General features: G+C 43.1%; 3 protein-coding genes across 3 annotated transcripts; 1 reads left to right on the forward strand and 2 right to left on the reverse strand.

Moving 5' to 3' along the window:
- Positions 1-1830: 1830 nt before the first annotated feature.
- Positions 1831-6206, reverse strand: LOC118080095 (olfactory receptor 2M5-like). Its single transcript, XM_035105024.2, has 3 exons — positions 5307-6206; positions 2482-2529; positions 1831-1905 (listed from the first exon to the last, which is right to left on the reverse strand). Exons 1-3 carry the CDS (start codon positions 6204-6206, stop codon positions 1831-1833), a joined length of 1023 nt encoding a protein of 340 aa, XP_034960915.2.
- Positions 6207-11486: 5280 nt separating this feature from the next.
- LOC118080094 (olfactory receptor 2D3-like) lies at positions 11487-12694 on the reverse strand. The gene is made up of 2 exons (XM_035105023.1): positions 12683-12694; positions 11487-12431 (listed from the first exon to the last, which is right to left on the reverse strand). Exons 1-2 carry the CDS (start codon positions 12692-12694, stop codon positions 11487-11489), a joined length of 957 nt encoding a protein of 318 aa, XP_034960914.1.
- Positions 12695-16851: 4157 nt separating this feature from the next.
- LOC118080093 (olfactory receptor 2V1-like) lies at positions 16852-22441 on the forward strand. The gene is made up of 2 exons (XM_035105022.1): positions 16852-16870; positions 21486-22441. The coding sequence occupies exons 1-2, from the start codon at positions 16852-16854 to the stop codon at positions 22439-22441; spliced, it is 975 nt and encodes a 324-aa protein (XP_034960913.1).
- Positions 22442-25553: the final 3112 nt, after the last annotated feature.

Raw genomic sequence — 25553 nt, forward strand, 5'->3', positions numbered from 1 at the left:
GACCGCATTCACACATCATTTCAAGCCACAGTTACAACTAACTATGATTTGTGCAAAGCTGCCTAAATCGTGGGTGCTTTGCTCCTCTTGTGCTCCTGCTACAATATGCTCCCTGGAGTCAAGCCATCATGCCTTGCCTTAACAATAAATCCAAACCCAGGCAGGTGGTCACCTTGCACTCTCAACAAACCACAAGTGGTCAACCAAGAACAACCCTTGGGTACAACTCCTGGTTTGTTCTGAGGGAAAGAGGAAAAAACCAAGAGCCTATGTTTGAATACAGGTAAGTAGCCATGTTGGTCTGACGTAGTCAAAACAAAATTAAAAAATTCCTTCCAGCAGCACCTTAGAGACCAACTAAGTTTGTCATTGGTATGAGCTTTCGTGTGCATGCACACTTCTTCAGATACACATGAAAAGCTCATGTGTATCAGATGCACATGAAAGCTCATACCAATGACAAACTGGGTCTCTAAGGTGCTGCTGGAAGGAATTTTTTTATGTTTGGATAGTGGATGAATTCAATGAAGTTCACATTTGAAGATGAGCCCTCATAATCCACACTTTCCAAAACAATATGGGGGCTGAAACATAGCTTTCCTATGAAATTTGGACTTTTCCAAATTTTGCAACGCAGTTCTCAAGCTATGTATGTGTACAAATATTCTGAGGTACAGTGGAACCTCGGTTTTCGAACGTAATCTGTTCCTGAAGACTGTTCGACTTCCAAAACATTTTAAAACTGAAAACTGAAAGCGGAAGCCTCAATATAATAGGGAAACTCAAATAGAAGCCGCATGGCAAGTTCAGCTTCTGAAAATCGTTCAAAAACCAAAGCAGTTTGTAAGGGTGACTCCCTACAGGGAGCCAGCCCCCATCATCCTAACGTCCACTTCGCCAAGCACAGGGAGCAGCAGTGGGTCTGAAGCAGCCAGGGGGAAAGGGAGAGACTCAGAGGGAGAGAGCAGCCAGCGTGCGGAACGATGGGAACACTCAGGGGAGGAGAGATGTAGGCAAGGGCTCCAGGATGCTGGAGAGCCATTACATCGCTACGGCCAGGAGGAGGCTGAGAGGGCATCGCTCCTTCCGGCACAAGAGTTAAGGAGAGCACCGTGACACAGGTCAAGGGGGAGGCGTTTTGGGGTGCCCCGACTACTTTGCTGGTGTAGAAACAGGCGTACGCCATTGCCGGATTCTGGTTCGGACTGAGAGGTCATGTTTTAAGCTACCTCTGCACTGTAAATACTATGCACAATGAAAGTCTTTAAAGACAAACTGGACTCAAGGGGAGTTACTCTAGAGTAGCCACTACGACCCTCTGACACAGTTATTTCCAGGTTTTCGGCATTCAAAAGCCAAAACCTTCGACTTCTGAGATGCTCGAAAACCGAGGTTCCACTGTATTAATGAAAACAACATGCATTCTGTTAGGGGAAACTGCTTGGCAAAAGATGTGTAGATGAAGCAAAATGGCCTGCAAACATGGGCAGAGAGTCACCCTAAAATTACTGACGAATTTTCATGAGGACTTTAAACAAAACGATTGCAAAAAGAGAGAGAAGCCCAAAGCTGCAGATTTCCCCATCTGTAGCCTCGATGATCTGTTGCTTCAATGGCTGAGATACTGGTGCGTATGCACACTGCATTACCCCCTTTTAAACATACTTAAACTATGGTTTAAACTTAATGTGACATATGAACCAGGACTCATGTTCTGGTTGTGGTCCACCCTTCGCTTGAGTCCCAGCGCAATTCACACCTATTGTATTACATGCATCATGTTGCCTCCAGGGAGAAGCCTGTGGGAACGGAAATGCATTTGACCAAATGTCAGTCGAAAGCTTGGAGGGAACAAACCAGTTTTCTTGGAATTCTCAGCCTTTGGCTCTCGGTGCCAGTTGCTCTCTATAAAACAAGAGAGCTCTGTAGTCAAATAAAACTAGAGGAACCCATAACCTGAGGAAAAAACGAGTGAACAAACTGGAGTTGGTGGAATTTACATTACTTTCATTTATATATGGGTTAAGAGGTGGGCTTTTCAGAAGAAAGCTGAAGATCGGGGAAGGGAGATTTGGTTTTTAAAACCCCAGAATTAGCATACATAAATGGATATTTGCAGGACCCTTTGAAGAGGCTGAAGGAAGAATCACTCTGCTGAGAGACATGGTTTTAACGAATGAAAATAGTAAAACCTCTGTACAAGTAAAAAACTTGTAAAACCTCTGTTTGAATTTTAAAAAAGGAGACAAAGTTAGGTTTACAGGTTTTTTTATTTTATTTTATTGTTCTACTCTTTTCTTTTGTAGCCTGGGAAGCTTTGCAAATAAGTTGTAGTGAAAGAGGGAAAACAGGAAAACAAATATCAAAATATTCAAGTACACCATGAGAATGTACAGTGGTACTTCGACTTACGAAGACGATCCGTTCCGCGGCCATCTTCGTAAGTCGAGGTTTTCGGATGTCGAAGTGGATGGTTGGTGCATGTGCAAAGCGCGATTTTGCACTTCTGCGCATGCGCCGACCATGCACAGTGCTCGACGCAGGCGCAGAATGTGTGCACCAGGCACGCGCGACCAAAAGACTTCCGGGGTTGTCGACTTTGGAAGTCGAAACCTTTGGAAGTCTAATCATTCGGATGTCGAGGTATGACTGTAGAATGAGAGATTAGGGACAGAATTACAGTGATATAATGACACAGTGTGGCTGAAAAAATAATTGCAGGAGTTTTCTATTTAATGATCAAGAATATTAGAAAGGGGGGGGATATTAAAAGATTATTTTGAAATTAAATTGAATGAGGAGACAAATTTGAAAGTGGTATGGGATGCAAGCATAGCAGTGATGCGGGGCTTTTTTATTCAGCAAGGTGCATACCAAAAAAAGAAAAGAGTTGAAAAGGCAAGACATTTTATAAGAAATAAAGAGGAAAGAAAAAGAATTGATAAATTCTCCTCAAAACGAGATAGTTAAACAGGATATTAAAATATTGCAAACACAGTTTTCAATGATAATAAATCAAGAAATAGAGTGGAAAATTAAATATTTAAAACAGAAACAATTTGCACAGGCTAATAACCCAGGGAAATTATTAGCATGGCAAATAAAAAATGGCAAGAGAAAGCTTGTAGGAGCAAAATTAATATAGGAGGTAGAGTTGTAGAGAGTCCTAAAGAAATAAGAGCTCAATTCATGAATTTTTATACAGAATTATATTGAGGAATATGGGATAATTTGGATGAAATGCAAAAATATCTAGAGGACAGTGGAATATTTAAAATACCAATAGATAAAATTACAATTTTGAATGCACCGGTGACAACGATGGAATTACAGCAAGCAATTTCACAGGCAAAACTTTGGAAAGCACCAGTACCTGATGGTCTTTCAGCAATATATTATAAGAACTTGCAGGATTATCTAATACAACCATTAAAGGACATTATGAATATGATTTTAAATACAGGCGAGCTGCCAGAATCCTGGAAGAATGCTTATATAAATTTGATTTCTTAACAAGACAGGGATCCTGAGCAGCTAAAAAATTATCGCCCTATATCTTTGTTGAACAATGATTATAAACTTTTTGCAAACATATTAGCAAATAGGTTGAAACTGGTATTAAAAAGAGGTAATCCACCATGACCAGGCTGGATTTTTGCCAAGACAAATGAAAGATAATATTAGAAATGTATTTGATATATTAGAATACTTACAAGTGAGAAACAAAAAAACAAGCAGCTTTGATGTTTTTAGATACCGAGAAAGTATTTGATAATGTCTCCTGGAATTTTTTGTTTAAAGTTTTAGAATATATGAGTTGTGGAGACATTTTTATAAAAGGAGTCAAGGCAATATATACTAACCAGTCATCTAAGTTGATAGTAAATAATGTCCCGAATGAGAATTGTATAATAACTAAAGGAACAAGACAAGGCTGTTGTTTATAATAGTTTTAGAAGTATTGGCACAAAGAATAAGATGTAATCAAGATATTAACGGCATAAGAGTGGGACAGACAATATAAATTAAAAGCATTTGCAGACAACATGGTGATGTCTGTAGAAGAACCAATAGAGTCAACCCCCAAAGTATTACAAGAGATAAAAAAATTGGGTGAGGTACCGGTAGCAGGTTTTAAGATTAAGAAAGATAAAACCAAACTCTTGGTTAAAAATATGAAGGAGGAGAGTAAGAACAAATTACAAGATGTATCTGGTTTAAAGATTGAAAGAAAGGTTAAATATTTAGGCATATAGATAACAGCAAATAATATAAATTTATATAAAGATAATTATGTAAAAACCCGGGAAGACATTAAAAGAAATTTGCAAATTTGGAAGAGAATGAATCTTTCATTATTAGGAGGCAGAGTGTCGATCATAAAGATGAATGTGTTGCCAATAATGTTATTTCTGTTTCAATCAAGTCCAGTGACTCGCAGGACAGATTGTTTCAAGGTATGGCAAAAAGATATTTCTAAATATATCTGGTAAGGGAAAAAACCAAGAATAAAATATAAAATATTTATAGATGCAAAAGAAAGAGGTTTTCCCATTCCAGATATGAGATTATATTATGAGGCATCCTGTTTTTGTTGGTTGAAGGAATGGATGACATTAGCGAATTTGCATATATTAGACTTAGAAGGTCATGATAATAGTGGCTGGCACACTTATTTATGGTACACACACACACACACACACACACACACACACACACACCTTCTCTTCCACGGCCCTTTCGTCAGATCTCCCTCAGCCATTTACCACATATGTGATCGCCACCAGAACCTCCCTCTCTCCCACCCATATCCCCTTCTCTCTTCCCAGTCCCCTTCATGCTCAACCATAGCACTGCACATGTCCTCATTTTACCCCAACCACTTCCAACCACTTCTCTGAGATATCCCTGTTCCCTGAATCAAAGTTGCATTTCTTTGAATCTTACACAATACATTTTACACAAGATTTCCAGTCTCTTTGTCTTCTGTTATCTTTGATGTCTGTTACAATTGCAAGGACATTGAGCTTCTCCAATACAAAGTGGTCAAAAGGCCAGACTATAGGTTTGTTAGATACATAGCACAGATTTATATAGTTTTGTTCTTAATTAAAGGGGCTGGTGGGTGGGAATCCTTATCAGGAGGGCAGCATAGGGTGTCTGAAGGATTGCCTCTGTCCACATGCAACTTTAGGCTCCCCTCACCCGCCCCCCTGCCCCATATAGATTACGCCCATAGATTGGTGTGGCCCTGGCCAGCTTCAGAATTTATTCAACAGTATATTCAGAGTACATTTTTCAATCCGTTTCCTCAATGCAGCCAGCACATCTCGGTTCCTCAGGCTGTATATCAGGGGATTCAGCATCGGGGTCATAATGTCACAAAACACAGAGATAACCTTATCCTGTTGTGCCGTTCTGTAGGATCTGGGTCTCATATACTTAAAACTGGCTGCTCCATAGAAGATGCTAACCACGCAGAGGTGGGACAGGCAGGTGCCAAAAGCCTTGCGCATCCCTTCCAATGATTGCATTTGTAGGACGGTCAAGAGAATGGCAATGTAAGAAGCCAGGATGATGGAAAGGGGACCGAGAAGCAAGATGATGCCAGTAAGGTATATCCCGTGTTCATAAGTGGATGTATCAGAACAGGACAATTTCAGCAGTGCTTGGACTGTGCAGAAGAACTGGTCGATCCTATTTGACTCACAGAAGGGCTGTTGGAACACAGAAATGGTGTGTATCAAGGCATGAAGGGAAGCACCGACCCAGACACCAGACGACATAGCCAGGCAGATCCTCTTGCTCATGAGGTTGGGATACTGCAGAGGCTTGCAGATTGCCACATACCTGTCATAGGACATGACACTCAGCAGGAGGCATTCTGCTCCTGCCATGGTCAGTGAGAAAAACATCTGAGTCGCACATCCAGCCAGTTCAATCGTGTTCTCCTTCCTTAAGAAACCCACGGTCATTTTGGGGACAATAGTAGAGATTAGACAGATGTCCATGAAGGACAACTGGCTGAGGAAAAAGTACATGGGGGTCTGAAGATCAGGACCAGTTTGGATGACAAATAGGAAGAGGCAGTTTCCAGACAAGGCAATGAGGTAGGCAAGTTGGATGGCAGCAAAGAAAACAGTGTGCGTCACGGTGTGGTTGAGAAGACCGAGAAGAATGAACTCAGTCCAGGAAGTCCCATTCATCTTGCGCGTCACAGGTGCACCTGAAATGATGGAGGCATGAGAACTGGAGAAGAGCAAGGGCAAGGTGAGGAGTGATGAAGGAAGTAGATTAGGGTAAGGAGACAGATAAGGAGCAAAGGAACACCCTAGCTGCAGCCGGAACGTCTTTTTAGAACATTCTTTAAAGTAGCTCCATGTTATGAATTCAGAGGTCAGTGAGATCACATATGATATGCTGAAATGAGGGTGGATGAGGGTAAACTTCCAGGCTTGTATGGTTTAATGAAAGTTGCCACATGTCCATTTCCCCCTGAAAATGTCCAGGATTCCAATGTTGAAATTACAGTCGGGGGGGGGGGGATTTCGAAAAATCAGCAAAATGTCTGGGTTTTTTCTAAAAGCTCAACAACTTTTTGTGTCTGGATTTTTCCTTCTTTAGATATGGCAACCCTAGAACTTGAATGCAAAAGTTTAGTGGCTTTCAGAAATCCATAGGGGTGCGGTGGGGTCATCTCAGACCTTGTCCCACAGTCTTTGGGTGCTTCAGTTGTGAAGCACACAGTTCTATTCGTGAAGCACACAGTTATTAGGAATCTAAAAATCAGTTGATAAATATCCCCCTCCTCTCCTCCTCTCGCAATTCTCTGCTTTCTATCTATTTCTACGTTCCTGATAGGCAAGCTGGAGGAAGAGGAACAAACAACAGCCTGCCAAGTCTGATTAAAATAACAGAACCTTTGAGCATGTGCAGTTTAGCGTTTTAAACCCAAGTAAATCAGAGCACCATCATGCCTAAGGAAGGTCTTTAAACAGAGGCTTGACAGCCATATGTCAAGAATGCTTTGATGGTGTTTCCTGCTTGGCAGGGGGTTGGACTGGATGGCCCTTGTGGTCTCTTCCAACTCTATGATTCTATGATTCTATAAAATGCTGTTTGCTTTTGCTGCCCTGACACTAAACACATTCTCTTGGGAATAAAGGATTGGGGAGACATTCAATTCACTTACCTGAATTTTGCAATGCAGTTCTCCAGCCAACCAGTGTTAACAAACATGTATAGAAAAATGCACATAAACAAAACAGATAACTGAAAACAGAAAAGGAAAAGGAGCAGCTGGCCAGCACTCAGCCCCCCCTAGACTATAACATGTTTAGAAAGAGAGAGAGCAGAAAGGAGTTTGTGGGGGCTGTCGTCAGATCTGTTCATAGCCTTAGCACACCCAACAGTTCCGAGGGCTGATAGTGGTCATTTGCTGGGGAGAACTGGGCTGAGTCATGGCATCTTGAACTTCAACCCCCAAGCCCAGCCCTGGTTGCCCCACTGGAAATCCAAATGCCCTTTAAAACTGCCCTGCCCCCATCTTATTATTACCTGGAATCTACACCCCACAAATGGTTGCTATGCTTTCCTCTGATGTTTGACTTTCCATCTGCATTCCTTAGTGAAATGCTTCTTATAGCCCAAGGAATCCTTACCAGTGGAATATGGTGTTAGAACAACCTATTGTATTTTGCAACTATGGCTATTCCTTTGCATCATTCAGGCAACTTAAAATGGTCTCCCTGGGAGAGAAAAGCTTTTCTGGGTTTACACGCCTCCTAATTCCCACAGCTTTAATTAAAGTTTGGGCTGGAGAAGCTGCAGTAATTGCCTATGGGATGTGGAGGGACCCAGTGACATTGAGTGAAACAGAGGCATAATAACTTTATTGAATGAACCAAGCAATTGCCACATTCATTATACCAGTCTTTGCCAAACAGTCACACTCACAACTGAATTCTACATATTGGGTGCAAAGACACAGAAACACAAACAATCAATTGGAGCTCAAAAGAGGCTATGCACTTACTGATTTAAAAAGGAACCATATATTGATTTGAACCAATGGAGCAATTAAGGACCACCTCTTATGTCAGAGATATAGCTGCCAAGTTCCGGATTGAAAAATCCGGGACCAGCAGCGGCGCAGCACCAGAAGTTGCTTCTATGCGACTTCCGGACATGCGTAGAAGCAACTTCTGGTGCCGCTCTGCCCATTTCCAAAATGGCCGTGGCGCCAGAAGTCGCTTCTACGCACTTCCGGACATGCGTAGAAGTGACTTCTGGTGTTGCGGCCATTTTGGAAATGGGCAGAGCGGCACCAGAAACATGGCCGCCAGCAGGAGCTGCTTTCCGGGGGATTTATGGGAGATAAATCAATTCGAGAGACCAGCAGGAAATGGTAAGAAAATACGGGGATTTCCCGGGCAAAACGGGGTAATTGGCAGCTATGGTCAGAAATGGGGAAACATGCAACCCTCTGAAACCTGTGGCGGAAAGTCATGCCCAGGAGTGGTGTGTCCCATTTTGCCACCTGAGCAGAAACAGGAAGATGCCGCCATGCCATGCCATGCCACAGTGTTTCTTACCTGGGTTGTGCAGAAGCACCCATGAAGCAGCAGCAACGACAGCAGGTTCCTAGTCATAGCTCCAAGGCAGAGTGCTTTGCATGTACAAGATCCCCAGTTCAATCCCTGGCATGTCAAGGGACGACTGGGAATGCCCCTTACACGAAACCCTACAAAGCCAACTCCCAGCATCATCGCTACTGGGTTGGAAGGACCTATGTTCTGACTCAATCTAAGGCAGTTTCCTATGCTTCTAGATGTAGCTGGGTGCCATCTCCTACCAGTGTCTGGGGCTGATGGCAGCAGGAGTTGAACATCTGAAGAGCCATAGGCGCTCCCCACACCTCCTGTAGATAACAGGGCATCCATCATAGAGTCAGAGATGCAATCACAATACAATTTATTTTCATTATGAAGTCTAATGTCACCATGATTCATTTTCTGTGGTCTGACACAGTTTCCAGCTTCCCTCTCTTGGTCATCCTGGACCTTGCTGTACTCTGTAGGGTCACCAACTTTCCCCTCTGCTTTCTATCTTGCGTGCTTTCAAATGGCGCAATGGTGTTTTGAGACCCCACTTTAACTGTCCTGAGTTCTGCCACTTTATTGTCCCTCAGATCAGAAATGGAAGTGTTAGCCATGGCATCTCCATTCTTTCCCTTTTCCCAGAGAACCAGCAGATCACTATTAACAACAACAGAGAAAGAGCCTTCTGGATAGCCTTTACCTCCATGTATTTGTCTTTCAAAGCCCTCCAAATTGATGAACACCACAGCCTCTGGTGGGAGTGACTTCCATCGTTTTAACTCTGCACTGTATGGGGAAGTACATTTGCTTATTTGTCCTGAGTCTTCCAATGTCCAGTTTCATTGGATGTTCATGAATTCTAGAGAGAGGGAGAAATATTTCTCTCTCCACAGTGTTTGAAGTGGCAAAAGAGCACTTTAAATGTATTGTGTGAATATGTCAATATGACCTATAATCCAGCCATAGAGAAGTCAATAGGCTGCATTACACACACACACACACACACACACACACACACACACACACACACACCTCATTATACAAGAGGGATTGCCAAATACATATTCCAGCCAGGAATAATAATAATAATAATAATAATAATAATAATAATAATAATAATAATATATTCATACCCCGCCCATCTGGCTGGGTTTCCCCAGCCACTCTGGGCAGCTTCCAACAGAATACAGTATTAAAATAGAAAAATCTATTGAACATTAAAAGCTTCCCTAAACACCCTAAAAGAAGGGTGTGGAGCAGGATCAGTGAGGGGCATGACCTGGGAAGTCACCTGAGAGCTGGACATGGAGACCTGAGCTTCCCCACTCCTGCGGCATATTGCAGCACCCTCAGAGATTCCATTTGGGCGGGTGTCAGAAGCAAGCCAGCAATAACTCACATGGCATCAGTGAAGTTAATGTTCTTTATTCATTTTTTTAAAATAATTATTTATTAAATTTTCCAAAATAAACACATTTAAAACATTATACAAAACAAACAAACAAACAAACAAACATTCAAAAATACATACATCCCAAAAAACATGCTCCGCCGAGCTTGACTTCCCTCCCTCCCCTCAAAAGGTTTTCTAATCAGTTCTTATCTCGCAGTTCCTTTGTATCTAATCTTTAGAGTCAATTCGTAGGATTTATTTCACGCCTGCAAGTGTCTTTAAACCTTTACAGTTCATTTCCATATAGTCCACAAATTTACTCCAATCCCTTAGAAACCTTGTCTCCCTCTGGTTTCGAATCCTGCTAGTCAGTCTCCCTAGTTCTGCATATTCCATCATCTTTGTCTGCCAGTCTCCAATTGTCTAATGTTCTTTATTCAAAGAAACAAAACAGCTCAGGCCTAGAGAGCACAGCAACTCTTCCCAGTAGATCTTGCCCCAATGAGGCGGTTGCGAGGACTGAAGGTTCCCCATCTTCCCACAGCTGCCTAAGTCTCCTCTTCCCCCAGGACTTCCCAAGTAATCAGATACTCCGGCACCTTGCCTGCCTCTGCTCCGCTCTCTTCATACCTCGGTGGGTTCTGAGAGACCAAGGAGGAGGGGAGCAGGTCACAGCAGGAGTAGGAAACCCCGTGGATTCTTCATCAGTTTGCCTCATCTCTGCCTCTTGGTCCCCCCCCCTCCTCTCCAGCCTCTGCTTCTGCCTCTAAGTCTGGGCTGCTCTCTGCCACAGACACTTCCTGCTCACTGAACCCTGTTGCCCCTTCAGCTTCCAACACCTCCTCCCTGTCTGCTCCCTCTTCTCCCTCTGGCCACTCATCGTAGTCCCACCACCAATCCCCTTTCAGCTTTCTTCTCTTGGAGGTTCCCCAGGTGGTGCCTCCCACCACCCTTCAGCATCCAGCCAGCTCCTGGCAGATGCTTGATGTATCTTAAAAAGGTAAAGGGGACCCCTGACCATTAGGTCCAGTTGTGACCGACTCTAGGGTTGCGGCGCTCATCTCGCATTATTGGCTGAGGGAACCGGCGTACAGCTTCCAGGTCATGTGGCCAGCATGACAAAGCCGCTTCTGGCGAACCAGAGCAGCACACAGAAATGTCATTTACCTTCCCGCTGTAGGTACCTTCCCTATTTATCTACTTGCACTTTGACATGCTTTCGAACTGCTAGGTTGGCAGGAGCTGGGAACAAGCAACGGGAGCTCACCCCGTCGCAAGGAACCGCCGACCTTCTGATCAGCAAGCCCTAGGCTCTGTGGTTTAACCCACAGCGCCACCTGTGTCCCTTGATGTATCTTACCAAGATGCAAAAATCTTCTTGCCTCACCCCCACTCTTGAACAGTGTATGAGTCACGCAATAGGATGGCTACTACTGGTTTTTTCTTGTTTTAGTTTTTACTTTGCTTCTCTTGTGAACATTAGGCACTACAGTTTACTGTTTGAAAACCAGTTTGACCAGGGCTCCTTTGACATCATTGTTCCTTAGGCTATAGATAAATGGATTCAAAAGAGCAGTCACCACATTGTAAAACAGAGAGAACTTCTTGTCCCTCTCTGGCTCATAGCTGGATGCTGGGCGCATGTATATGAACATGGCAGCCCCATAGAAGAGAGTCACCACGGTGATGTGCGAGGTGCAGGTGGAAAAGGCTTTGGACTTTCCTTCGGCTGAACGGATGCTCCAGATGGCTGCTAAGACAAAAGCGTATGATATCACAATAAAAGAAAGTGGGATCATGAGCACAATCACGCCCACCACAAAGTCCACCAGCTCATTGACCCGTGTGTCTGCACAGGCCAATTCCAAGATGGCCGGCACCTCACAGAAAAAGTGGTTGATCTCATTGGGGCCACAATAAGGCAGCTGCATGGTAAAGCCAGTATGCATCATGGCAAAGAAGAAACCACAAGCCCACGACCCGGCAGCCATCTTGAGGCAGAGAGGCTTGCTCATGATGAGGGTGTAGCGCAGCGGGTGGCAGATGGCGGCATACCTATCGTAAGCCATCACAGCGTAGAGGACGCACTCAGTTATCCCCAGGGACAGGAAGACGTACATCTGGGTAGTGCAGCCAGCAAAAGAGATGGTTTTCCTCTGGGAGAGGAGGTGTATCAACATCTGGGGCACGATAGTGGTACTATAGCTGATGTCCAAGAAGGAGAGGTTGGCCAAGAAGAAGTACATGGGTGTGTGGAGACGGGAGTCTGTCCTGATAAGGATGATAATAAGGCTGTTCCCTAGCAGGGTCATCAGGTACATGGTCAGGAAGATTGCAAACAGCAGCTTCTGCATTTGGGGCTGGCTTGAGAACCCGAGAAGGATGAATTCAGACACAGAACTTTGATTTGCCCCGTGAGATCCTTTGCCATCCTTAGCCTAAGACAAATGACAGGGAAGTTTAAAAACTGACAAGTTCACGTTAAAATGCATGCCTAATAAAGTCCCCTCCCCACATCCCTATGTGAAGGCGAAGGGAACTGGACCTTTCCCTCATATAAAAGTCTCATAGTTCATTACCCAAACTCCCTTCCCAATAGCATCTATAGCAGAAATGCACTGGGCAATGGGGGTGGTGGATGGAGGCATGGGGGCAGGTAACATTGGGGGCAGGGAGGGGCAGCACTTACCTGGCCTCCCATTGCCGCCTAGTCTCCGCGGCTTACCGGCAGACAGAGGGGGAGGGACAAGGAGACGTGGTGCAAATGCACTAGCAGGAAGTTCCGGATTGGCTCTGCCAGTGAGTTTGCACTACACTGACCATGTCGCTACCTTGCCCCTCCCAGTAAAAGTTGTGGTGATGCTGGTGGCAGGAGGTCCAGAAAGCACTGCCACCCCTTACCAGGGTCGGGTTCTCCTTCCCTCACTCCTATGCCCCTCTTTAAGGTCAAAACCAGATATAGAAAAGGTGATCATATTATTTCTCCAGCTAGTCCAATATAGTCTATTGCTCCAGACAGTAGCTCTAGAGTCAATAGGTAAAATATCAGGGAAACATATTTTGGCTATGGGTCAGGAGGGACTTTCTTGCAATAAAAACAGCTTGACAATAGAAGAGACAACCTCATTCACTATGGTTTAAATAGACTCTGGATAAGGATGTTGCATTTGTACTGCGATTGCAGACAACGTGGTATCCCAGGTCCCTTATTAATCTATGATTGTGTGCACTCTGCTGCAGCTACAACCCCCGCCTGCCCCCCAACTTCATGTATGAATGGGCAGAGACATTATTAAGCCACTGCCACCCCTAGTTTGACCCTAGTCTGAAAACTGAAAATGGTCTGCTGAGGTAAGAAGCCCTTCAGAAGATGGGTTTTGCTTTCAGGATCCAGATGATCACAATATTTGGGGAAAGTGAGGATTTCCTTTACCAGGTCAGACTGGGCGATGATTCTGTTTCCTTGCTCCATTAGACTTCTCCTAGCAATGAAGGATCACTTCCTTCATCCATATGGGCTTCTCTTAAACCAGCCTTTAGTAGTCTGGTGTCCTTTAGAGGGCCTGGACTACAACTCTCAACAGCCCTGATCATTGACTGAGATTTTAAGTCCAACACATCTGGAGAGTCTCAGCATGGGGAAGGCTGCTTTACAGAGTATTCAGGTCTCTCCCATCCTGATGATTCCCACCCCTGTCCTGTTGCAGCCAGTCAAAGATTTTACCACTCAACCAAAGGTCATTCCGTTCTTTCTGGCAGCAGAAGCACACATAAAGAAGGAAAACTTGTTTTTCAAGAGCCAACTATATACATAACCACCAAAGCAAGCCAAAGCTAACTTCCTCATTGTCTTAGGTCTCAGATTCTCAGCTAACAGATCTTTCACTCATTTAGAACAGCAAGAACACCAATGACACTTTTAAATATTTTGGAATTTTTTGGATGAAAATCTGGAAGGTTCCATTCCTTGGTGTCCATTATGTCTATGCAGATAGAATGACAGTTTTGACTATTGAAACATTTGCTTACCCTCATCCTTTATGTGCACATCTGGAAATAGATTATTCTTCATGCACGAACCACTCTCTCTCAAAATTGTGCCCATACATTATTAACCTGAAAACCTGTTCAACTAGTTCTCTCTCTGAAGCAGCTGTCAAGCTTCATTCTGACAATAGAATTTGCACTTGAACCAACTACAGTTGCCACTGTTCCTCCTCCTAGATCTACACAGAATATATATTTAGTCTGTTAAGTGTCCACATGCTACAAGGATCAAAGCTGGTCTCTGATAAAGTATGACGGATAAGTCAACAAGCCAAGGCTATTAGAAGATTCCGGTTTGATCAGTAAGTAGAAACTGACAGTGGAGAGAATCATTTATATGTTAAGGGGGCACTCAATGGGACAAATAGGAATATGCATCTGTTTTAGTGTCTGAAAGATACATCTTATTATCTGGGATAATTTTCCTGCGGAAAAAAAATCAATACAGAATCTAATCAAAACAAAGTAAATTTAAATCTCTTGAGAATCCATCATGGGCAATTTCAAATATAAGCTTTTGAGGAGTTCCATATATCTCAGAGTTTCCCTGAAGTGCTTCTTTGCAACAACTAACTACCTCCCAGAAGCAATGAACCTCATTAACTGAAATCTTTCCCCTTGAGGTTATTTTTAACAAAACAGTTTTAGTTTCTTAAAACAACAGCTTTTTAATGAACCCAATTAACATGTACTAATGGGTCTTGTTGAAGACTAAGACTATTTTTGCCCTGAGTAAAGTAATTAAAGAAGTTTTAATGAGAGACTGAGTAGCACTTAGCAAATTCAAACTTCTTCAAAAGCAGAAAGGCAGTTTGAACAGGGGAGATCGTTCATCTAAATTACTTTTTCTCATCTAAATCCATCTAAATTACTTTTTTACAATGGTAATGTCAATGGTGGTGACATAGCCGGAATCGGGCAGTCGGAAGCCATGTCTGGACAGAAATCACTGAAATGTCTGGAAAAATCTGAACATATGGCAACCCTATAATAAACAAATAATAGTACTAGTATTGATTCAGCTCCAGTTAAATGCTTCCATTGTGGATCTGGTTTGCTTTGAACAGTGTTAAGTTGTGGGTAAGCATAGCAGACGACACAGCAATCTCTCCAAACCAGCTCTTTATTTGGAAGCTGGAACAGAACTGAACTGCATTGCCGAGCTGGCCTGCTTTTATAGAGGCTGGCTCAAACAATGTATCAAACATGATTCAAAGTTCCCTCCTAAAGTTCCCTCCTAAAACAACTGTCAAAGACCTGAGGATCTGAGGGAAAACTATATACACTAATACAGGGGTGGCCAACTTCCAAGAGACTGTGATCTACTCACAGAGTTAAAAACTGGCAGTGATCTTTTTCTGGGGGGGGGGGGTCAAAGTTGTTGAGCTTTTTTTAAGGAAGGAAGAAAGTGACATTGAACTTTTTTTCTAGGAAGGAAAGCCCTGTTTGTGGTGGTTCAGGTCATTTTAGGGGTGCAGGGCAAAGGTGTTGAGTTTTTTTTTAGGGGAGCCAAAGTTTTTTAGCTTCTTGGGGGGGGGAGCCATTGATCTACCGGTGATCTACCACAGACATCCAGTGATCTACCAGTAGATCACGATCTACCTGTTGGACATGCCTGCACTAATACATAACACCCACCATCATTGACATTACATGCTGGAAGTCTAGATTTTGGCAAATATCCTCAAAAATAGCTCAAAAACATAATACATATTTTTAGATTTTGCAAAAACGCTCAACCACTTTGGGCAAAACTAAGAAAAGCTCAAGAACTTTGGCCAAAACACAACAACAAGGATGTCCGGATTTTCACCTTCTGAAGTATAGGAACCCTAGTTTATTACATTTAATTAGGTCTTGTAGTAATTTTGGATTATGCGGAATGCTTTATCAGAGTGGATGTAGCAAAAGTTATCGTACAATTGCTAAAACTGCAAATCGCTATTCAATTGCTACAATTCCACAGGCACTCAAGCTCACAAATCGGCAATAAAACATTTTTTGTTGTGTTCCGTTTAACTGCATGTCTGTTTCAGCAGTGATATCATAAAAGCCAATTTTTGTAAGGTTGCGAATGTAAGCCGCACTTTAACTTTTCACGGTCGGAATTTTTTTTGGGGGGGGAGTGTGGCTTATATTCGGGCCAATATGGTATTATGAATTAGTGTAGCAAGGGTTTGGATGACATATAGTCAGGATTGGGGTTTTCCATCTGTTTGATTCCCCATCTCTTCAGTAACTTAAATTCAACAAGGGGAAGGAAGCTGCAACCCTTCCGATGATCTTAGAACTACAATTCCCATCATCCTTGAGCACTGGCTATGTCAAACGGGGATGATGGGAGCTGAAGTCCATCAGCATCTGATGGGCCATAGATTCCCCAACACAGAGTTCTTAGTAGCAATATATATATATATATATATATATATATATATATATATATATATATAGTATATATGTATATATATCTACAGTGTATATGTATGTATATGTGTATATATATATATATATATATATACACACACACACACACACACACACACACACACACACACAAACACAACAACAACACCCCAGGTCTTTTAACTTCATTTTTTTTAATGCTGCATTTAAAACAGAGAAAATTCAGCACTTTTCATTATTGTTATTTGCTTTTTTTAAATGTGAACTGGAAATGCTTAGTGAAGGCTGGCATGAAATTTCATTAAATTAGTAGTCTTTTGAAACACTTGTTCAGAACCTCAGTTTTGAGAAGGCATTTCTGGGACAAAATCGTATGTTTATTAAATTACACCCTATGAGTGTACACCCATGCTTGATGGTTTCACAGGTAAGGCACAATGCTTAGTTCAAAACACAAATCTTTACAGATAAACTTTTGAAGAGCACTCTCTTACAAACCAAGTCTTATGTAGGCTTTCCCCACCTCGAATGGCTATCAGAAATCTAGCTAGAAACATCCGCTCAGCTCCTTCAAGCATTTAGCGAACCTCACTCACAAAGCGAAACCTTGTGCACCTGCAACCATCCTTATATCATAGTTGTTATGCTGTCAGCATGTAACTTAAATTCTAGTCTTTCCTGACTGGTTGATTGTCTTGCCAGCTTTCATTGGTTGCTGGGTCACCAAGAGGCAGCCCCAAAGCCTGTCTGTCATACTCCCAACTACATTATGATCATCTGCAGTGGTCTCCTTTACCTAGGAGAAACTTTGGGCTTGCTTATATGTACATTGTGTTATGTCTCTTAGGTTACGGATACCACTCAAAGGTTGGATCCACATTTAGTCATACACAGAGCAGGCTCATTGAAATCAACATTCTTTTCAGAAACAAACATTTATTTCAGAAACCAATGTTTATTTCAGAGGGCAGTATTCAACTCCTTGCATGTGCTGAATGACTTCTGCTTGCGTAGCAGTGTGCCAGTACTGCTTTGTTCAGAGAACAAACCTAATCCTGATTTATATGTAGCAGAAACGGCCTCACATTTAAGCTTTGGACTTTAGTTCCTTCTGTAACAACTGCCAGGTTGGGCGCAATCCCCCTTCCTATCAGCACACAGAAAATCTAGGGTTGAAGGTTCGGTCTTCAGGCCCGTAGCAAATAAGTTTCCTTTAATTAGGAGATCTTGTTTAAATTCTTTACAGAGGAGAAAATAAATTAGGTAAATGGCATTAAACCTTATAATATGCTAACATTACAAAGTGAAAATGTTTATCTTTGATACAGAGCTGAGAAACCTTAATAATCACCTTTATACAAATATAGATGGATGGATGGGGGGGAATCTCCTTCTTTATGGATGCCCAGAACTTGTGGGCTTCCAATGAAGCTCAATGTTGGAAGAATCAGGGCAGATTTTAAAAAGTACTTCTTCACCCAGTGTATAGCTAAACCATTGCTCCAATGGTGATGATCACCACTGTGGGTGGGTTAAAACAAGTGTTGAACCAATTCATGGAGGAAGTTTTTGATCGTTACGGTACCAGCCATGCTGGCTATATGCTGCCTCTGCAGTTGGATTTTGAGTTTGGTGCATAGCTGTCAAGTTCTCCCTTTTTTAAAGGGAAATTCCCTTATGCTGAATAGGCTTGATTGTGAGAAAACTTGACAGCTACGGTTTGGTGGAATGGTTGAGAAATGGCCCTTGTCAATCCAGTACAGTCCTACTGTAGAATATCGTGTGAAGAGACCCGAAAGAAAGAAAAATGGTACTGTATTGGGAATACTGAAAATTAAAGGAATCCCAGACTGATTTAGCAAATGGACAGATTCCATGTCATTTAGAGAAGTCTCTTCCTATTTCTTAACAGGTGAATGCAGAAACATCTCAATGAACACCCATGTGCTATATGCTATGGCAAGGTGCCTTAAAGTGCTAAATCCTTTCAAGATGCATGCCACTACGGACAACGCCTTATTAATTGAAGACTGGGGATCAAATTCCCTAAAGCCGCAATCAACCAGAACGTCCTACTGGAACCTACATTGTAAACCTTGAGTGGCTTTAGTGATGCAAACAGCAGTCTCAATTTAGGTCTGAACTAAGTAATGGAAAACAGTTTTCCTCAAGGGATTTCACCCTGGTCACAATAGAACTAGAAACTATAAGTAATAAGCACCGGTTTCTACCCAGACAAGGGACTCATGTCATTGGCAAGGGAGCTCAACTCTGTTTCACGCAGTATTTAGATGGAATTGGGTCTAAGACCTTTCAGTACGCCAGAGTCACTGATGTCAGATCTCTGGCAGAAGCCTTCGTACCTTTTGTTCAATACTCATAGGTTGGTGTGATAAAACAGGCAGAGTCCAAACTCTTCTTCTACAAGGAGAGAGCACCTGTCCACAGGTTAGCTCTCTGATGCTTTATGCAGGGTCTGTATAGATAGAAGCCTGGACCTGCTTGGTCCATAGTAATCCATCTACGCTGTGTCCTTTAAGGAGCTAATGTGTTTAAGAATGTGTGGGATCATGAGGAGGGGCTGAACTGAATGTTGGAGATCTAGCTCTTCAACGATCTAAATGGTTCTCTTTCTGCTAATATAGGAACACATGAAGGTATGTGCTTTTTTGTTATTGCTGTTGTGAAGGGTGGATCTGAACCAACCAAGTCCTATGATGAATGGTTGAAAGCCTTGGGGCTGTTTTGCCTGGAAAAGAGAAAGTTATGGGGACAAATCATAGCTGCCTTCAGATAACTGAAAGGCCATATCAGAGACAATCATAGAATCATAGAATCGTAGAGTTGGAAGGTACCCAAGGGTCATCTAGTCCAACCCCTTTTACTTCTCACAGTTACAGCTCTTTTTCACCCTTAACAAACTACAGTTTCCAGGAATCCATGGGGAATTCATGTGCTTTAAATGTGTGGTGAGCACGCAGCTTTAAGCAAATGCCTAGCTCTTCTATAGAAATTAATGGAACATGTGGTTGGTGTGATAGCTCAGGCAATAGAGCATGAGAATTTAAATCTCAGGATTGTCTGTTCAAGCCCCACATTGGGCAAAGGATTCCTGCATTGCAGGGGGTGGGACTAGCAGACCCTCCAAGTGTCCCTATTTTCGAGAGATGTCCCTGATTTAGAGAAGCCATCCTGGTTTCTGATTTGATCCTAGATTGTCCCACTTTTCCTTAGGATGTCCTTATTTTCATTGCAGAAATGCTGGAGGCCATGGAGTTATCCGACCCCCGAGTTGTCTGAAGGCAATCCTGTATAGGGAAGGGTTTTTTATGTTTCATGTTCTATTCTGATTTTTTATATGTTGGGAGCGGCCCAGAGTGGCTGGGGCAACCCAGTAAGATGTGTGGAGTATAAATAGAAAAATTAACATTATGAAATGGGACGTCCCTATTTTCATTGGAGAAATATTGGAGGGTATGGACTAGATTGCCCTTGTGGACCCTTCTATGATAAAAATGCTCAATGGCTTGATAGCGCCCGTTATGATTTCTCTCCTAGAAATCCTTCACAGGCATGTCATCTCTCCTTCCCATTCATTCCACTGACACCAAGGTTGCCTTCTTGTTGTTAGCTGCCCTGAGCCCGGTCTTGACTGGGAAGAGCAGGGTATAAATAAAATTATTATTATTATTATTATTAGTAGTAGTAGTAGTAGTAGTAGTAGTATTATGGTAGTATTAGTATTATTATCTGACCAGGAAAAAAGCAGACAAGCCTGCTCCTGTGTCTTTCGCAACAGTTTGATGAAAAACTCAGCAGTAATGTCAGCATATCAGCAGCTCAGTGGCCGTTAAATACCCTGGCTTTGTGAAAATGCACAATAAATATAAAAGGTATTTTTAAAACACTGGTTGAAACCCTCCTCCATTGGATTGAATGGAGACGAGAAGGTTATGCATACAGAGCAAGGGCTGTGGGTTAGAACACTTCATCGGTGATATTGTGAGACTAGTTTCAGACATTGGCACTATTCTCAAAAGTGATACACCTTTGCTATTGTGGAAATTCCGTATGCATCTTAGAAGATAGGAAGCTGCTTTATACCCAGTCTGACTACTGGTCCATTAAGCTCACCATTGCCCACACTGGCTGACAGCAGGGCTTCAGACAGAGCAGTCTCTCCCAGCCCTACTGGAAGACGCCTAGGATTGACTCTGGAGATGCTCCACCACTGAGCTGCAGCCCTGGCCCAGCACAATTAGGGAAATTCTGAATGGAGATCTAGGAACTTGCTGGAAACTACCATCAGCACCGCTCCATTGATATCCAAATATGTTTAAGTTACAAGTGCTACAAGGCTGTGTTAGCATGGTTGTGTCTGACATTGGTGGGGATTTTTGGGGGGGAGGGGATCAGATGAAGACCTTGTGCCTTTTAAAATGTTGTTGTTGATGTTAATGTTAATGTTGATGTTGATGCTGATGCTGATGCTGATGTTGTTGTTGTTTGAAATGTCCACATAACAAACATTTAACCTGGGGACCCTCCAGAATTCTGGTGTTTTGTTTTGTTTTGCTTTGTGGGTGGCTTCCGCAACATGCCATTGATGCGCTCATTGCGCATTTGTGGCGGTGGGTTCATTGTTCTGTCATGCTCCCCTAATGCTATTGCAATATCGCGTCTGAAGGAGCATCTCCACTCCCATCGTTCAGCCTGAGGTCCAGCTCTGAGGGCCTTCTGGCGGTTCCCTCACTGCAAGAAGCAAGGTTACAGGGAACCAGGCAGAGGGCCTTTTCGGTGGTGGCACCCGCCCTGTGGAACGCCCTCCCATCAGATGTCAAAGAAATAAACAACTATCTGACGTTTAGAAGACATCTGAAGGCAGCCTGGTTTAGGACGGGCCTGAAGAGTATTGAAAATGAGATAATGTCTAACTTCCCCATCATGAGCACCCAAACCATCATTAATACAAAGCAAAAAATAAAAAATAAAAACCTGGCATTTCTGTGAGTTCTTCTTAAATCTTGTCCTTTTGTCTTCAGCTCCAGCCCAGCCCAAGGAAGAGGCAATGGGTCATGAAAATGTAACATCCTGGACAGAGTTTCATCTTGTGGGGCTTCTGCATCTAAGGACCCCCACCTTATTTTTTAGCATCCTTCTGTTTATGGCTTTCGTTGCTCTGGTGGGAAACTGTCTCCTGCTGCTCCTAATCCAAATGGACTCCTCGCTTCATACGCCAATGTACTTTTTCCTTAGTCAACTGTCCTTCATGGATATGGGCCAGGTCCTCATTGTAGTCCCTAAAATGTCTGTGAACTTTTTAACGCAGAGGAGCACTATTTCGCTCAGCGGTTGTGTTGCCCAGATCTTCCTCACTCTGACCATGGGGAGCTCAGAGAGCCTCGTCCTGGCCGTCATGTCTTACGACAGGTACGTGGCCATCTGCAGGCCCTTGCAGTACCCAATCCTCATGCGAAGAACCACCTGCCTCGTCTTGACAGTTGGGATCTGGACTACGGCATTGCTGACCATCATGGTCATTGCGATTTACGTCCACTCTCTGCCGTACTGTGGCTCGAACATGATCGACCATTTCGTGTGCGAGTTCCCAGCTTTGCTGAAGTTGTCCTGTGCCGACACCTCTGCCTTTGAGATCGTGGTATACCTTGACAATGTGGTCCTACTCCTCTTCCCCATCTCAGTCATTGTTTCCTCTTACGTCGCCATTTTGGTGCAAGTCTTGAGGATGCGCTCAACTGAGGGAAGGCACAAGGCCTTGGGGACTTGCCTGTCCCACTTCTGTGTCGTGGGCATCTTCATTGGGGCATCTATGCTGACCTATACCGCCCCTATGGACTCTTACTCAGCACAAAGGGCCATGATCTACTCGGTGTGCATTACTGTTGTCCCCCCAATGCTCAACCCTTTTATCTACAGCTTGCGCAACAGGGATGTCCTAGCAGCTCTGCGAAAGCTCTTTGTGAAATGCACGCCGTAGTAACGGCGCCTAGAGAAGCAACAAAATTTCACACTCGTTCAGTTTTCAAAATAAATATTCATGGTTTTAAGGTAGAACCACGACACCATGTCAAACGCATTTGCAACAGTGAGTGGGGAAGAAATACATATCCATACTGATTTGGTACATTAGCTTACAAAATTATAGGAATCGCTCCGTTTCCATGGCAAATCTTCTTTACCTTGTTACCTCTGACTCAAAGGTGGACCTTCAGATCTTGTCAGATGAGACTGCAGCTTCCATCATCCCTGCCACTTGGACACTGGGGAGCCAGTGGGTATAATGGTTCAAGTGTTGGACTTTGAGGGTTCGAATCCCCACTCAGCCATGAAGCTCACTAGGTGACCTATGGTCAGTCACTCTCTCTCAGCTTAACCTACTTCATAGTGTTACTGTGAGGATAAAATTAGTGGAGGGAGAGAACCATGTCCACTACCTTGAACTCCCTGGACAAAAGTTGGGATATAAATGCAATAAATAAATGGAACAAATAAAATGAATGTATGTGGGCAGAAAGACAGCAAAATATGGAAGATGGAAACATAGAAAGAGAAGGGCTGAAGCAATAAGGTAACTCACAGGGTCTAATTCAGGTTGATTAAGGGTGTTGATCATTCTAATAGAATAATGCACCAGTTCTAGGGATCAATACAGCTATTTCACTGCAGGTAAAGTCCGTTTCTACAGTAGCTAGTCCTTCAGAAACACAAGAGTGAAATTGAACACTTTTTAAATCTAGAGCATCCTCTGACTCTCTGCAATGCACATCACGCTTATCACTCAGAGCAAAAACCAAAGCACACACAGAGATCTGGGGCATGTGCAAAGTTCCAATTGCACTGAGCTAGTTAATAACAAGGTGCTTATGATCTTTATCCACACATTTTGCTCACCATTTTATCTTCTGTAACCATTTTGGCAGATTTTATCCACAAAGCCATTTTATCCTCTGCATGCTGTTTTGGCATTTTGTAAGACTAAACAGATTTCTACTTTGTCCAAACAGGGACTCAGCAATCATGTGCTAATTCCCCCTAGAAATTAAGGAACAATGCAACAACCCCATGGCATAGCATGACTCGGGGCACATAATCTTGAAATATCATGCCTACTTGGGATGTGGGTAGCACCACTTGGGATGTACCACTGAGCCTCTTGGGCTTGCTGATCGGAAGGTTGGTGGTTCGAATCCCCACAATGGGGTTAGGGTTAGGGTGAGCTCCCATTGCTCTGTCCCAGCTTCTGCCAACCTAGCAGTTTGAAAGCATACCAGTGTAAGTAGATAAATTGGTATTGCTATGGTGGGAAGGTAAACGGCATTTCCATGCGCTCTGGTTTCCATTACGGTGTTCCGTTGCACCAGAAGTGGTTTAGTCATGCTGGCCACATGACCTGGAAAGCTGTTTGTGGACAAATGCCAGCTTCCTCGGCCTGAAAGCGAGATAAGTTCCACAACCCCGTAGTCACTTTTGACTGAACTTAACCATCCAGGGGTCCTTTACCTTACCTTTTACATTTACTTGTTGATCCAGATTTATACACATGTAGGTTAATGTCACATTAACACGCCTAAACTGTGCAGTGCTTGTCATTTCAATTTCAATGCCCCCATGCCACCAAATGCATGGGTTTTTTGAGATCTGTGGTACAATCCACATCACATACACACAGAGAGTGATTGAGGACTGTTGGAGAGGATAAGTGCATATCAGAACTATGTGGGTGGAACCAACTGAGTGAATTTCCTGCGTACTATGAATGCAGTCAGCTCCACTCAAAGGGCCAAGGTCACCATGCCAAAGGCACACATCCCAGTAGTGGACCCATTGACGAAAGAAGAGCCTGCTGGATCAGGCCAATGGCCCATCTAGTCCAACATCCTGTTCTCACAGTGGCTGAAGATGCCAGAAACTCCAGACCCTCCAAGTGTCCTATTTTCCAGGGACAGTCCCGGATTTACAGAAGCCATCCCTGTTTCTGATTTGATCCCTGGAATGTCCCGCTTTTCCTCCCCAATTGCTGATGCTCGGGGGCACTGAATGTCACATTGCAAGTCAAAATATTCAGGCAGGCCTAAAAAATAGTTTGGCTATTACAGTGGTATCTCGGTTTAAGTACACAATTAGTTCCGAAAGTCTGTACTTAACCTGAAGTGTACTTAACCTGAAGCGAACTTTCCCATTGAAAGTAATGGAAAGTGGATTAATCCATTCCAGACAGTCCGCGGAGTACTTAAACTGAAAGTACTCAAACCGAAGCGTACTTAAACCAAGGTATGACTGTACTGGGAAAACTAGCTTTAACTATATGGACCTTTGTCAGCAAGCTGATGTCTCTGCTTTTTAAGATGCTGTCTAGGTTTGCCATTGCTTTTCTCCCAAGAAACAGAAGTCTTTTAATTTTGTGACTGCTGTCACCATCTGCAGTGATCATGGAACCCAAGAAAGTAAAATCTCTCACTGCCTCCATTTCTTCCCCTTCTGTTTGCCAGGAGGTGATGGGACCAGTGGCCATGATCTTGGTTTTTTTGATGTTGAGCTTCAGACCATATTTTGCGCTCTCCTCTTTCACCCTCATTAAAAGGTTCTTTAATTCCTCCTCACTTTCTGCCATCAAAGTTGTGTCATCAGCATATCTGAGGTTGTTGATATTTCTTCTGGCAATCTTAATTCCGTCTTGGGAATTCTCTATTTTCATTGGAGAAATGTTGGAGGGTATGGAGTTATCCAGCCCCTGAGTCGCCTGAAGGCAATCCTGTATAGGGAAGTTTTAAAAGAATGTTTAATGTTTTATTATGTTTTTATATATTTTGGAAGCAGCCCAGAGTGGCTGGGGCAACCCAATCAGATGTGTGGGGTATAAATAGTAAAATTATCAATATGGAATGGGACGTTCTTATTTTCATTGGCAAAATGTTGGAGGGTATGTATAATATACTCAGCACTGAGGCCTTGGTTGGCAGCTAAATAATTGTGAGCCAGATTCTTAATAACTGATAATAAATGAACCCCATTCACCCTCTACATATTAGGGAGGTGTCTGCAGCCCATATTGAAGCAGCCTGTATTGGAGAAATTCTGACAACCTTAGA

This window comes from Zootoca vivipara, chromosome 2 (genome assembly GCF_963506605.1).
Source record: "Zootoca vivipara chromosome 2, rZooViv1.1, whole genome shotgun sequence".
NCBI lineage: Eukaryota > Metazoa > Chordata > Lepidosauria > Squamata > Lacertidae > Zootoca > Zootoca vivipara.

Bases quoted from the DNA above. Each gene is read 5' to 3' on its own strand.
- LOC118080095 (XM_035105024.2), bottom strand. From the start codon at position 6,206: ATGAATGGGACTTCCTGGACTGAGTTCATTCTTCTCGGTCTTCTCAAC. The intron at 2,530-5,306 runs CGGATTGAAAAA...GCGTCGAGCACT, and splicing joins TGCTGGCTGCATTGAGGAAA to GTGCATGGTCGGCGCATGCG. The intron at 1,906-2,481 runs GCACCAACCATC...CTTGTTTTATAG, and splicing joins CAAAATCGCGCTTTGCACAT to AGAGCAACTGGCACCGAGAG.